Source organism: Bos grunniens, chromosome 11 (genome assembly GCF_055505025.1).
Source record: "Bos grunniens cultivar Pamir isolate PY7600 chromosome 11, Bosgru_T2T1.0, whole genome shotgun sequence".
Classification (NCBI taxonomy): Eukaryota; Metazoa; Chordata; class Mammalia; order Artiodactyla; family Bovidae; genus Bos; species Bos grunniens.
The window spans coordinates 88249235-88264143 of record NC_141175.1 but is presented as its reverse complement, the minus strand read 5'-3'; the positions used below and the strand labels follow the sequence as shown (position 1 = coordinate 88264143).

Sequence of the window (14909 nt, the reverse complement as noted above, 5' to 3'; positions counted from 1 at the left end):
CCCCATGGACTGCAGCACGCCAGGCTTTCCTATCCATCACCAACTCCCGGAGCTTACTCAAACTACTGTCCATCAAGTCAGTGATACCATCCAACCATCTCATCCTCTGTCATCCCCTTCTCTCCTGCCTTCCATCTTTCCCAGCATCAGGGTCTTTTCCAATGAGTCAGTTCTTCACTTCAGGTGGCCAAAGTATTAGAGCTTCAGCATCAGTCCTTCCAATGAATATTCAGGACATCTCCTTTAGGATGGACTGGTTGGATCTCCTTGCTGTCCAAGGGACTCTCAAGAGTCTTCTCCAAAACCACAGTTCAAAAGCATCAATTCTTCAGTGCTCAGCTTTCTTTATAGTCCAACTCTCACATCCATACTTGACTACTGGAAAAACCATAGCTTTGACTAGATAGGCCTTTGTCGGCAATGTCTCTGCTTTTTAATATGCTGCCTAGGTTGGTTATAGCTTTTCTTCCAAGGAGCGACTTTTAATTTCATGGCTGCAGTCACCATCTGCAGTGATTTTGGAGCCCAAGAAAATAAAGTCTCTCACTGTTTCCACGGTTTCCCCATCTATTTGCCATGAAGTGATGGGACCACATGCCATGATCTTAGATTTCTGAATGTTGAGCTTTAAGCCAACTTTTTCACTCTCCTCTTTCACTTTCATCAAGAGGCTCTCTAGTTCCTCTTCACTTTCTACCATTAGGGTGGTGTCATCTGCATATCTGAGGTTGTTGATATTTCTCCTGGAAATCTTGATTCCAGCTTGTGCTTCATCCAGCCCAGCATTTCACATGATGTAATCTGCATATAAGTCAAATAAGCAGGGTGACAATATACAGCTTTTACATACTCCTTTCCTGATTTGGAACCAGTCTGTTGTTCCATGTCCAGTTCTAATTGTTGCTTCTTGACCTGCATACAGATTTCTCAGGAGGCAGCTCAGGTGGTCTGGTATTCCCATCTCTTTCAGAATTTTCCATAGTTTGTTGTGATCCACACAGTCAAAGGCTTTGGCATAGTCAGTAAAGAAGAAGTAGATGTTTTTCTGGAACTCTCTTCCTTTTTCAATGATCCAGCGGATGTTGACAATTTGATTTCTGGTTCCTCTGCCTTTTCTAAATCCAGCTTGAACATCTGGAAGTTCTTGGTTCACATACTGTTGAAGCCTTGCTTGGAGAATTTTGAGCATTACTTTACTAGCGTGTGAGATGAGTGCAATTGTGTGATAGTTTGAACATTCTTTGGCATTGCCTTTCTTTGGGATTGGAATGAAAACTGACCTTTTCCAGTCCTGTGGCCACTGCTGAGTTTTCCAAATTTGCTGGCATAATGAGTGCAGCACTTTCACAGCATCATCGTTTAGGATTTGAAATGGCTCAACTGGAATTCCATCACCTCCACTAGCTTTGTTCATAGTGATGCTTCCCAAGGTCCACTTGACTTCTTATTCCAGGATATCTGGCTCTAGGTGAGTGATCACACTGTTGTGGTTATCTGGGTCATGAGGATCTTTTTTGTATAGTTCCTCTGTGTATTGTTGCCACCTCTTCTTAATATCTTCTGCTTCTGCTGTAAGTCATATGTTATAAGTCATACAGTCATAGCAAATACCCTCTTCCAACAACACAAGAGAAGACTCCACACATGGACATCACCAGATGGTCAACACCAAAATCAGGTTGATTATATTCTTTGCAGCCAAAGATAGAGAAGCTCTATACAGTCAGCAAAAACAAGACTGGGAGCTGACTGTGGCTCAGATCATAAACTCCTTATTGCCAAATTCAGACTTAAAGAAAATAGGGAAAACCACTAAACTATTCAGGTATGACCTAAATCAAATCCCTTACGATTATATAGTGGAAGTGACAAACAAATTGAAGGGATTAGATCTGATAGACAGAATGCCTGAAGAACTGTGGATGGAGGTTCATGACATTGTACAGGAGGCAGGGATCAAGACCATCCCCAAGAAAAAGAAATGCAAAAAGGCAAAATGGTTTCTGAGGAGGCCTTACAAATAGCTGAGAAAAGAAGAGAAGTGAAAGGCAAAGGAGAAAAGGAAAGCTATACCCATTTGAATGCAGAGTTCCAAAGAACAGCAAGAAGAGATAAGAAAGCCTTCCTCAGTGATCAATGCAAAGAAATAGAGGAAAACAATACAGTAGAAAAGACGAGAGATCTCCTCAAGAAAATTAGAGACACCAAGGGAACATTCTTGACTTTAGTGGCATCTTTAAACTTCACTTCTTGATTTCATTTGCTTCTTCCAATCTTCATCTCAAGGATCATGCTTGGGCATAGGCAGTTTGGAGGCAGCAAAGGACAGGGGTAGCCAGCTGAATGAGAAGAGTTGGCAGGCCCCAAACGTCCAGGCAGACAGGGTCTAAAAGCTTACGAGGTCTCCAGTGAGCCCGGGCGCTGATTCCAGACGGAGTGAAGTCAGCCAGGCCCAGAGAGGTCCCTGTCATTACCTACTTCTCCTCTGGTTTTGATTGCCATGCACCACAGCAAGAAAACAAGGCGTTTTCTCAGAACCTTTTCCCTTCACGTCCAGTTCTGTAGTATCACTCTTTACTAAGCATTCCTCAACAGTTCTGTTTAAAAGTGTATCAACTCATGTCCATTTCTTGCTTTCATTAATGTCTATATGTGCTATGTGCTCGGTCTCTCAGTCGTGTCTGACTCTTTTGAAACCCCATGAACTATAGCCCTCCAGGCTCCTCTGTCCATGGAATTCTCCAGGCAGGAATACTGGAGAGGGTAGCCATTCCCTTCTGTAAGGAATCTTCCTGACCCAGGGATCAAACCTGGGTCTCCTGCATTTCAGGCAGATTCTTTACAGTCTGAGCCCACACATTTTCATATACATACACACATAATATATATATTAGGGCTTGCAGGTGGCGCTCGTGGTAGGAAGTAACAACCCACCCTAGTATTCTTGCCTGGAGAATCCCATGGACAGAGGAGCCTGGCAGGCTCCAAAGGGGTCGCAAAGTGATCAATACAACTTAGCAACTGAACACAACAGCTGACATGGTCTGAGCTAGGACACCATTCTGAGGGCCTTCTTAGACTTGACTTGGAGGTCTGGCTTTTGAAGTCTGTAATTGTGGCTAATACAGAGAATTCTACAACAACCATGGAAATAAGTACCAGCCCAAGTATCTGTGATCTTGGTGCCCAGTGAAAATGTGCTGTGAATATAAATAAATAAGTATATCTTGCATCTTGCTACTTTTTTTTTTTTAACTTTCTTTTCATTGCAATCTCAGGCAGCTCTGGTTGAGGAAGAGGGGAGTGGGCGGTGAATGCAATGAGAGAGGAGCAGAATAACAGAGTCCTTTTCCGCTTCTCAGGCTGCAAAGTTGACTTGTCGTTTTTAATTGATGGGAGCTCGAGCATCGGCAAACGTCGATTCCGAATCCAGAAGCAGTTTCTGACCGACGTCGCCCAGACTCTTGACATTGGCCCCGCTGGCCCACTAATGGGTGTTGTTCAGTATGGGTAAGTGTGGCTCTGAACTAGAAAACCAGGGCATGACCCTCGTTTCATTCTGTGCCAGAAAAGAAAAATATCCATACATCTAGAGCACAGCAGATTCATTCTCTTCCTTGATACAGACATAAATGAGAGAAACTGAAACAATCCAGATGCCAATGAAGAAATCTGAGGCCTCCAGAAGGAGGAACAGGTTAATCAACACTCGAAAGTAAATGGCATTTGCACTCCTGATTGGTAGAGAGAATATTTGGGGACTAAGAGAGCTGGGTTCAAGTTTTCGCTTAGCCAATAGCAGGCTGTGTGGCCTTGAGCTAAGGCCTTCACTTCTCTCTCAGGCAATTTCCCTTTCAACCCTGACTCCTCGAGTATTAGTTTGAGGGGCTCCTGTGCTACCTTATAGGTGTGTGTGTACTAAGTCATTTCAGTTGTGTCCAACTCTCTGTGACCCCATGGACTATAGCCCGCCAGGCTATAGTCCATTGGATTCTCCAGGCAAGGAGACTGGAGTGGGTAGTCATGCCCTCCTCCAGGGCATCTTCCCAACCCAGAGATTGAATCCAGGGCTCTTATATCTCCTTCATTGGCAAGAGGGTTCTTTACCACTAGCTGGGAAGACCAAAAAGTCTGTAGCAGAGGTCTCACTTGTAGGTGAGATGACCAGAAATCATGGTCCTCTGGGTTGAACTTTCTCCTTTCTCCCGATAACCTGAGGCCTCTGCACTGGTGTGGGGAAGGCTTCCCTGGCAATGGGGAGCACTGCAGGAGGTGGGGGGTGCAGTGGCTGACTGAGGATAGCTGACTATCCTCAATTCAGTCTACTCTTCTACATAGGATAGAAATTGAGGGCTCATACTGATGTCCACCCTCAACTTTTCTCTTATTGGGGATAATAAATGAATCTTATTTCACATGCAATAGATTCCACTTTAAAGCAGATTTATAGAAATCAACTAGAAATAAGTAATCAAAAGAGCAAACAAGCTCAAATCTCAAATCATAGGTGGCCTTTTGATCAAGAACCATTAAGGGCAGGATAACTGTCATATTTTCCACAAAGGATCTAGACACAACCTTCATTCCCCAGATCTGTAGCTCAGCCTTGGCCTTGGAAACTAACTTAGGCCTTGGTACCTCTTGCTCAGAAGCCGCAGTTATAGCTTATTTGTGCTTTGTGACAAGTTAAAAATAAACCTGCCAACAGCCAGGAGGTCTCCAGACCCTTCAAACATTTAGAGCAGCACTTTAACCAACGTTGTTATGTCAAATACACTAGGATATTTAGTTTTGAGATCTCCAAAGGCATAAAACTGCTTTGCTTTCACAAGGGCCTATAACATTTGTATTTTTAGAATTAAATTCCATTAACATATATAGCACCACCTTCTATTTCAGTGAAGAAAAATCGCTGAGTTAAGTGGCACTTGTATACAATCCGAGTCAAATATATAAAAATAAACACTTGCTACAAATGTTAATTCTCACTGTCAGATGTTCTGGAACCTTTTATCTTGAAGTAGGAAAATATGTGGTTTGGGCCATTGTTTTCTTGTATTTCAACACGCCAACCTGTTTTCATTCCTGTTTTTCTTTTTAAAGATAGCAAATGAATAGCAGGCTTCTCTGGGGAGGAAATGTAAGTGTTTTAGTGCAGATGTCCCTGGTCAGTTTATTGAGGGATTTAAAGCTTGGTGTGTCATCTTGCATTAAAAAATAGCTGCTTTAAAATCTGTGTATACCAAAGTTTATAGGATAATATGAAAATAAGGCGATAAATATGTCAAGGAAAAGAAAAATGACAGGCAGACTGTTTGGTGTGCTGATGGGAACACGGATTAAAGAATAAATGCAGCAAGGTAGGAAAAACAATTCAATAAAGGCTTCTTCCTCTCAAAATAACATTTTCTCCCACTGTGTTCTTAACGTCATCACCATTTACAGGGAAGAGTCTATCTCCACGCTTTCCAATGTCACTTTCTAAAAATACCTTTGCTGTTTGTCCTTTTTTCCCATCCCGGATCCTTATTAATTTAAAGCCCTTAAGGGAAATGTGTCTGTTTTCCTTCACTTTCTGCTCACACAAGCCGATCGATCATCTTCGGCCTCAGGGTGGGGTGGAAAGCACAAGGAACTGGTAACAGGACGTCTTGAATTCACTGGGATTCAAGCCTTTGCTCCACTGGGTGACCTTAGGCAAGTCACTTAGCCTCTCCAGGTAAGAGCTGCCATCGGTGACGTCCGGGGCAGGCGGAGCAGCTGATTTATTAGGGCTCTGCCAGCCCAGATGTTCTGTAATTCAGTGACTGGCTCTGTACTAAGAAGACAGCCAATCAATGGACGTTGGGCGAACCCATTGGAAGCGCTTCCTCTCCCTTCCAGCTTCGGGTTCTGAATAGGTGTGTGAGTGATGAGCAAGGAAACAATGGCCGCACAGAGGTTATACGTCCGTCGGGGAACAAAATCAGCTGGAGAAAAGCGCCAGGAGGGCGTAATGAGGCTGAAGGGGAAATCCATGCACCCAGAAGTAAAAGCTGAAAATGCTTTTATATCTGCCCCGGCTCTCCCGTCCATTCTTTCTCCAGCAAATGGTCTTAGTGTGCAGAGGCGGAGCGTGGGGGGCAGGGAATGGTGAGGGGCAGAGGTCGACGCAGATCTGAAGTCAGTGTTTCTGGAAGAGGCTCACCAGTGTTTGGCTGGCTAGGAAACTGGTCCCCTTTCTGGCCCTTTGGGTTCTCACTGGATTCTAGTACTCATGTCACGACCCGTCACTGGGGATCAGCCCCATTCTCTCAGAATCGCAGTGCAGTGGGGGCCCTAGAAAGCTCGTGCTTCCACCTCCTCATGTTACAGTAAGGAAACAGGCTCTAAAAGGAATGCCCACCCCGCCAGGAACAAGCTCCCAAGGTGAGGCGTAGGCTGGGAAGGAGCTGGCAGAGGTGGGAGGACTCGGAGCTCCCTATTCCTCCTCTCGGGTTTCTCACCCCCATCAGCGCTGCCCGGGTCCACGTGAAAGATTCCCCCAGAACATTCTTTCGCTTGGCTTTCCGTAGAGCTGAGGCAGAACTTAGACTTTTGAGGGATTTAGAAGCCTCATACTATGAACACGAAACAGAAGGCAAATAAGAAATAAAAATATGAGAAGCAGAACAATGGCCTGATGAACAAAATGCAGAGCTTGTTCTGCCTGCTGGTCCCTAAGCATCCTACACAGAGATACTTTGGGTACAGGAGACAGAAACCAGCCCAGGCAAGCAGGTGAAAGGAGAGTGATGTCACAGGATTGGCAGGTCACTGGTCCCCTCCCTCTTTCTTTCCTGCATCTCCTCGGCTCTCTGCTTGTCCTCTGTCCTTCCCCCCAGTGGCCCAGCATCATCCCCTGCCAGGCTCATGGCTTCTGCCCCTTTCTGTAACTTCTCCTTTCACTGGCTGGGTTCCTGCTTCTGGTCCAGGCCAGGGGGAGCTCTTCAGCCCGGGTGGTGCCAACCTTCTCGGTCTCCCACATCCCCTCTCTGCACACGCAGAGGCTTGGAACCCAAGATCGCGTTAACCTTTCAGCAACCACAGCGTTCCTTCCACAGTCATCACGCACCTCCAGTAAGAGTCCACATTCGATACAGACCCAGAGAGGCTGAGTGACTTCCCTAAAAACACACAGCTAATGCTTGGCCACTAGGGAGAAGACAGATATTAAATCTTGGGTTAATCTCTAAGATGTGAAACCAAATTGACTTCAAAGATTTTGCTTCTCTGCCAAGAAAGCTCCTGATGATTGAAGTTTTCCACCAAACTGAGGACTGAGACCCTGTTGAAGAAAAGGCCAAGGACCAAGCCCTCATTTTGCACACTTGGTCTCATTTTAGAATTAAGCAGCCAACAGGCTTGTGGTTGCGCTTAAGACCAATGGGAACACTAAGAGGCTAGAAGAAAGAATGGCCAGACAAGTAGCTATTCGGTGAACTGTAGCAAACTGAACAGTGAAGCCAAGCAGGTTACATTTTAGCTGCTGCCTGGATCCACGGGTGCTGAATACCCTCTGGACCTTCAATATAATGTTGTCTTCATCCCCAGTTTCAGTACAAATGGAACAGAATTGTACATGTTCTTCTGAACTTTGTAATCTACCCAAGGGTACCAACACTGGAAAACAAGCTATCGAATAAAGCAAAATATTGGTTGTTCTTCATTTCAAAATGAAATCCTTTTCTTTGCCCATGGTTCTCTGACAGGTGTCCTGTGTTTTAGCTCAAAGTTGGGCTGCATTTCCTTACTTTACTTCTCAGCCCACCCAACTCAGCCCAGACTGAACACCCTCAGTCACATTCAGTTGAGCCTCCCTTCCTGCCCCCCAAAGCAGGGAGCTCAGAGGCTCCCGTGGACCGGCTGAGCCGTCCAGTGTGGGGCATCCAGAGTCAGGAGAAGAAACCAGGGGTTGGGTATGGTGCGATGGGCAGAATAATGGCTGTGAAGCTCCCCACGTCTGACTCCCTGGAATCCACGGCTGTGATAACTCACTGAGGCAACAACCTTCCTGGCTGTGTGGAATCAATTCACTGGTTTCCCATGAAACAGCAAAAACTGGCTTCATAAACCTATCATTTCCAGCAATGTATCAGAAGCAGAAATCTCTATTATAAGAAACATTTTGGCCCTTTTTTCATGCAACTTGAGAGGGAAACAGAAATGTAAACAGAATGAGCCTCACAGCCAAGACCGACTGAGCAGATGGCTGCTGCGTGTTCAAAACCCGATGTTATACTCATTAGGTCCAGCGCGGAGCCCCCACCAAGATATTCCATCAGAGCCGGAGGGGCTTGGAGCTGTGATTAAAGTCAAGGACCCTGAGACGGGAGACTGTCCTGGATGCCCAGGTGTCCCAGTCTAGTCACTTGGGTGCTTAAAAGCAGAGAACCCTTCCCAGCTATTATCCATTGAGGGAGATGTGACTATGGAAGAGGCTCAGAAAGATGCGACGGCTGGCTCTGAAGGTGGAGGAGAGGGACACTAATCAAGAAACACGTGCTGGAAAAGACCAGGCAATGATGGTCTCCGAGAGCCTTTGAAAGGGAGCGTGGCTCTGCTGGGGAGAGCCCCCTCGGGCTGCTGACCTCCAGAGCTGTAAACTGGTGAGTGTGTTGGTTCGGTCACTAAGTTTGCAATAGAAATAGGCAACTGCTACACCTGGCAAGGAGGACCCTTCTGTCACGTTTTCTTGAGTTTGCACAAAGGTGTGAGAGGGTTTGGGGTACGAGCCCCCACAGGAGGGGGCCTGGGAGATGCTTGGCACCACAGGACCCCAGGACAGGAAGGGGCTGCCTGGTCCTGACATCACCAGGGGAGCTTTTAGAAATGCTGATGCCTGGGTGCTATCTCAGACCTATTAACCTGGAATTTGGCAAATACCCAGAAGCTAGTATGTTAATCTGTAGCCAAGGTGAGAATCACTAACCCCCAGGGAGGGGAAGGGACAGCTTGGCTTCCCTGGAAAGAGGGTGGCACCTGGCAGAGCTCGGGTCTCTCCAACCCCTGCCCCGTCCACTCCTCGAGCCCTCCGTCTACACTGCCTGTAGAGGAAGCGACAGGACCCAGAACAGCTGCCTGTCTCCCCGGAAGGGCTCTCCAGGGCCTAGGGGCACTTGCAAAGACCTCTAGACCCCTCTTCTTTCAAGGCAGGTGAACTCTGAGCCGCACGCCTCAGGGACACACACTCAAGGCTGACTGAGCTGGGAATACAGTTTACACAAGGATCTGATGCTTTTCTGTTCCCACCACACAGTTCTTCCAGGGGGACAGAGGAAACAAAGACTGCCCTTGTCTCATGCCCTCTCTCCTTGGATGGGTTCTCCTTGACCCTGCATTGCACATCACCAGGGCTTCTCTGGGGGCCCCCCATCCATGCCATGCTGAGATTATTCTCCCTAGATCCTTGGACCATTCTGCTAGAGAAGCAGACGGCCACTCTTGTGCACATTAGAACTACTTGGGGAACACTGAAAAATCCCAATGCCCAAACCAAACTGGGGGGTGCTGTTATCTGGTGACCCCTGTGCCCCAGGACCCTCCCGTCTCCCCCCCAGGTCACCAGCCTAGGGCTTCAGGAGCTCCATTCTCCTTCCTCTCTGCCTTTCTCGCACCTTCTGCAGATTTATTTATTTTCCCGCGTTCCCCATATCACTGGCAGCCCCACTGCTTATGTTCTTGATTCTTACAGCATTCTCTAAGACAGAGGTCCCCAACCTCCGGGCCATGGACCACTCCTTCCTGTCAGATCAGCGGTGGCATCAGATTAGAAATAAAGCACACGATAACGGTAATGTGCTTGGATCATCTAAAGCCATTCTCCCCTGTGAAGACACTGCCACTCACACATGATACACAGTGTCATGTGCGTGAGACACAGCCTCTCATGAGGCTGTGAGAAAGGCAGAACCTCAGGCCTCACATCCAATCCACAGAATCCATATTTTTAAAAGATCCCAGGTGACCGGATGCACAACTGGGTTTGGGAAGCACCAGACACTGTCTGTTGTCAAGACCTTCTATGTCCCTGCACTTATCAAGCCGGGCAGTATAACAGACAGCAAGCTGGAGAGCCTCCTGGCTCTAGAGTAGTTCTCAGATCAGCAGAGTACACACCCATGTTTCCTCCAGCAGGAAGATGCTTGCAGGTTAACTTTCTATTTTTTTGGTGGTGGGTGGAATTATTGTTGCTAATTACACACACACACACACACAAATACTCCTCTAAACACAAAATTTGATTATAAGACTCTGCTCCAAATCTCTGACCCTAGGAAATGTGAGAAAGGCCAGTGTCCTTTCAAAAGGGGCTAGTTGTGCTAAGTCCCTCAGCAGGTTGGCCTGGGCCCCTGCATTGACCATAGCTGCTCAGTCCTTTAAGGGGAGAGACAGAATCATTTCACTCTGAGCTGAGTAATGCCCTCAAGGGACAAGTCCGTCACCCAACCTACTGCCACCTTAGGCAACCAGGGTTACCCCGGAACATCCTCCTGAGTTCACAGGCGTGGTTCAACTCAGTGACTAACTCCAGAAATCATCACACTTTTAGCATCACACTTTTAGCATTAAGAAAATTAAAAGGCTAAGGATAGTCAATAGAATGAGCTGGGCTCCAACAGTACGTGAACTGAGAAATTCTAGATGTTCAAGCTGGATTTAGAGAAGGCAGAGGAACCAGAAATCAAATCGCCAACATCTGCTGGATCATCGTAAAAGCAAGAGAATTCCAGAAAAACATCTACTTCTGCTTCATTGACTACACTAAAGCCTTTGACTGTGTGGATCACAACCAACTGTCAAAAATCTTAAAGAGATGGGAATACCAGACCACCTGACCTGCCTCCTGAGAAATCTGTATGCAGGTCAAGAAGCAACATTTAGAACCAGACATGGAACAACAGACTGATTCCAAATTGGGAAAGGAGTATGTCAAGGCTATATATTGTCACCCTACTTATTTAACTTATATGCAGAGTACATCATGTGAAATGCCAGGCTGGATGAAGCACAACCTGAAATCAAGATTGCCGGGAGCAATATCAATAACCTCAGATACTCAGATGGCACCACCCTTATCACAGAAAGCGAAGAGGAACTAAAGAGCCTCTTGATGAAAGTGAAAGAGGAGGGTGAAAAGCTGGCTTAAAACTCAACATTCAGAGAACGAAGATCATGGCATCCAGTCCCATCACTTCATTGGCAAATAGATGGGAAAACAATGCAAACAGTAAGAGACTTTATTTTGGGGGGCTCCAAAATCACTGCAGATGGTGACTGCAACTATGAAATTAAAAGACGCTTGCTCCTTGGAAGAAAAGCTATGACTAACCTAGACAGCATATTAAAAAAGCAGAGAGATTACTTTGCTGACAAAGGTCCATCTAGTCAAAGCTATGGTTTTTCCAGTAGTCATGTATGGATATGAGAGATGGACCATAAAGAAAGCTGAGCGCTGAAGAATTGATGCTTTTGAACTGTGGTGTTGAAGAAGACTCTTGAGAGTCCCTTGGACTGCAAGGAAATCAAACCAGTCAATCCTAAAGGAAATCAGTCCTGAATATTCATTGGCAGGACTGATGCTGAAGCTCCAATACTTTGGCCACCTGATGTAAAGAACTGACTCATTAGAAAAGACCCTGATGCTGGGAAAGATGGAAGGCAGGAGGAGAAGGGGACGACAGAGGATGAGATGGCTGGATGGCATCACTGACTCAATGGACATGTTTGAGCAAGTTCTGGGAGTTGGTAATGGACAGGGAAGCCTGGCATTCTGCAGTCCATGGGGTTGCAAGGAGTTGGACATGACTGAGCGATTGAACTGAAGGATAATCAGGTTATTCTATTGTAACCTTAAAGTGATGATGCCTTGGAGGAAACAGTTTTCAAATGTTCTTTCTAAAGGGACTATGATTAGTTAATGTGTTTCTACTGCATCAAAATTCATTTGAGAGGCTCACTCCATGTGACTGGGGTGAATCAATAGACAAGGAATTTAACCAAATGGGAACCTTAGGACTGAAAGGGCCTCAGAAGTCCTCTAAAATCCAGGGCTCCCCAAACTTTCCCGAGGATGAGATTCACCTGGATCAGCTTGTTTAAAAAAATCCCCAGCCCAGACATACTGAGTTTCTGCCTCGGGGAGACCTGATTAAACCTGTGGAGTTTAACAGGGTGCCTCAAGGAAGGCTTGTCATCAGGGAGATCTGGGAATACTGACGCACCATCCAGCGCTCTGCCCCCAGGCTCCAGCCTCCCTTGGAATCACTTGCGCCACCTCCAACGGGCATTCATTCTTCTCACACACTTGCAAGATAGTCCTTTCCTATTGCATGAATTAGTCCTTTCTGTGAACAGTCAAATGCTGGCTCCCTGTCATTTCTCTTTATTAGTCTTAACTCCTCTTTCAAACATAAAACAATTTGATGTTTTCTTCTTGTGCTATAAACCTCTTTATTTTCTTCTCTTACTTTCAAAGGAAATCCTTAATATCCACTGAGGGAAACAAATGTGTTTTCCCTTGATGAGATCTTCTAACAAAATTACAAATTAAAATATTGCTTACATAAAAATATAGTGGCATATCTCTTTGAACTTTTTAAGTAATCTTCAGCTCTGAAAAAGGAACCAGGTAAAGGTGTAGGGCCACAAGTCCCCAAAAAGGACATATACACCCATGCGCTCTGAAACTGAGAGTGGTCAGAGTCTGCAGGTTAGCGACTTATCATTCATTCCTATAATTTAATTACATTACATTTTAACAAAGATTTATTGAGTGTTTACCACGCTCTAAGCGCTATGCCATTTGCAGGGCATACTAATGTAAAATTCATCTAAGTGGTTTGATTATATTTGCCTGTTAGTCCCTTGGTGGATGAGCTCTGCGGTTTTGCTCCTAATGGTAATTTTAGCAATTGGAAAGAGTTTCAGCAGTCTTCTGATCCAACCTTTCAATTCATTAAAAATAAATAAATAACTGTGATAGAGATTCTGTTCTTTGGGACTTTACCAGCTAGTGAGGGAGGTGATATTTTTAACAGAAACAACATTAAATAAAATGAAAAGCATCTATTCATTGGGTATATGAATAGCTCATCTGTCTGCTTCTGAAGATAGATTCATCCACCTCCAGGATGTAACAGGGGGAGAGAGTGATGAGTGTGGGGCTCAGAGGGGGGTGTTCACTTCTACCCAGGATGGTCTAAGAGAGGAAAGGACATTTGAGATTCCCCCCTCCTTCCCTCCTTTCCATAATTCTCTATTACCTGCTGTATGCTAAGCACCAGGGAGAGGAAATACTGAACATAGCGCTTATTCTCAAATAGGTTATAGTCAACCTTCATGATTTGGGTGTTCCATATCTGCAAATTCACCTACTTGCTAAAATGTGCCTGCATCTCCAAAGTCTACACTCCTGGTACTTTGACAGTCATCTGCGGATGTGCACTGAGAAGGAAGGAGGCATACAACATCCCCCGCTGAGGTCAAACAAGGCAATGCTCTGCCTTGTTCCAACTCGTGCTGTAAACAAGTGTCCTTTTCACAGTCTACTTAGCACCACACTTTCCAGCTATTCATTGATGATTTCATAATTTTAATGGCCCTAAGTATAGCGCTGAAGTGCCATCCAGTGTTCTCAGCACAAGAAGGCTGTGACGTGCTTCAGGAGAAACTGCAAATGTTAGATAAATTTCCTTCAGGCAACCTATGCTGTTGGTCATGAGTTCAATGTTAATGAACTGATGATCCAATATATTCAGCAAAAAAAAGAAAAAGGAAATTCATTTATCTGTATGTGAATCTGCTCCAGAAACTGCTAAAATAACTAATGGAAAAGTGGCTGAACTTACGAATTCATAAAATGATGACTACTTTTTTTTTAAGTACGATGGATAGCCATTATGAAGCTGAGAGCCAAAACAAATCTACGCAGCATGACCCAGGGTCAGGTTTAAAACGTTAAACCCTTTCGGCTAGTGTTTCATGATACAGAAAATGTGCATATAATTAATTACTGTAAGAAACATTAAATTGGGCACCTTGAAACAGAAACATACATTAAAACAAGTTTATATGCTGACCTATTGATGAAAATATGACCAGAGGCCCACAGGAATCCAACCCTCTATTTTCCCTAGGAACAATGGCTCAGCAACCTGCTACCGTGATGTTTGCAACAACTTTATAGAACATAACTACTGCGGATAACAAGGCCTGACAGTAGATGTAATATGGGAAATGGGTGATCCATCACTCTACAAAGTTATCAACATTCAGACAGCCTCATGAACAGGGCTCTGGGGGATCAGTATAGATATGACTAGGTGACTAGCTTCCACATTTAATCTTTTTTCTGTAAAAACTTAAGAAAAATCTATGTTTTTGCTTTTGAAATTATTTGTCTATGAGCAACACAATTTATGGTCAGCTATGATTTCTTCACAATTGTCAGACACACTCAGGAAATCTTTCAAAGTGAGAAAAATCTAGTCCCCCAATCATTTTCGAATGTAATTAGAGTTCTAAGAGTTAAAATTTTTATAGTTAATGGGGTGTCTAGAACATTATGTTTGGTAGACAAATACATAGTTATTATTGTCAATATCAATTTTGCAAATTTCTGTTTTGTAGCTAATGATACTTTGTTGTTGTTTTGATTTTTTTTTTTCAGCCCCTGAAAAGTTCATATTCTTTGGTTACCAAAGGTAGATCCAGGCTTTGGGGACTCTGAAGCTTATATAGTTTGGGGATTCTTTTTGGAAAAAGAACCCAAAATTACAAATATGAAGAGGTATCATTAGCATGCAGGTTAATCCACCTCTGACAGGCTCTTAGCACCTGTGGGGTAAGACATCCTCTGGACAGTCCACTGTGGTGCAGGAAGACCAGAT

General features: G+C 44.8%; 1 protein-coding gene across 2 annotated transcripts in view; it reads left to right on the top strand.

Annotated features, from left to right (window-relative positions):
• Nucleotides 1-14909, top strand: part of VIT (vitrin) — a 124541-nt gene that overhangs the window by 92911 nt on the left and 16721 nt on the right. For both annotated transcript variants that reach the window (XM_086327460.1, XM_086327459.1), the window contains one exon: nt 3363-3510. In XM_086327460.1, the coding sequence (XP_086183586.1) occupies nt 3363-3510 (148 nt within the window). The remainder of the gene's footprint in view (nt 1-3362; nt 3511-14909) is intronic.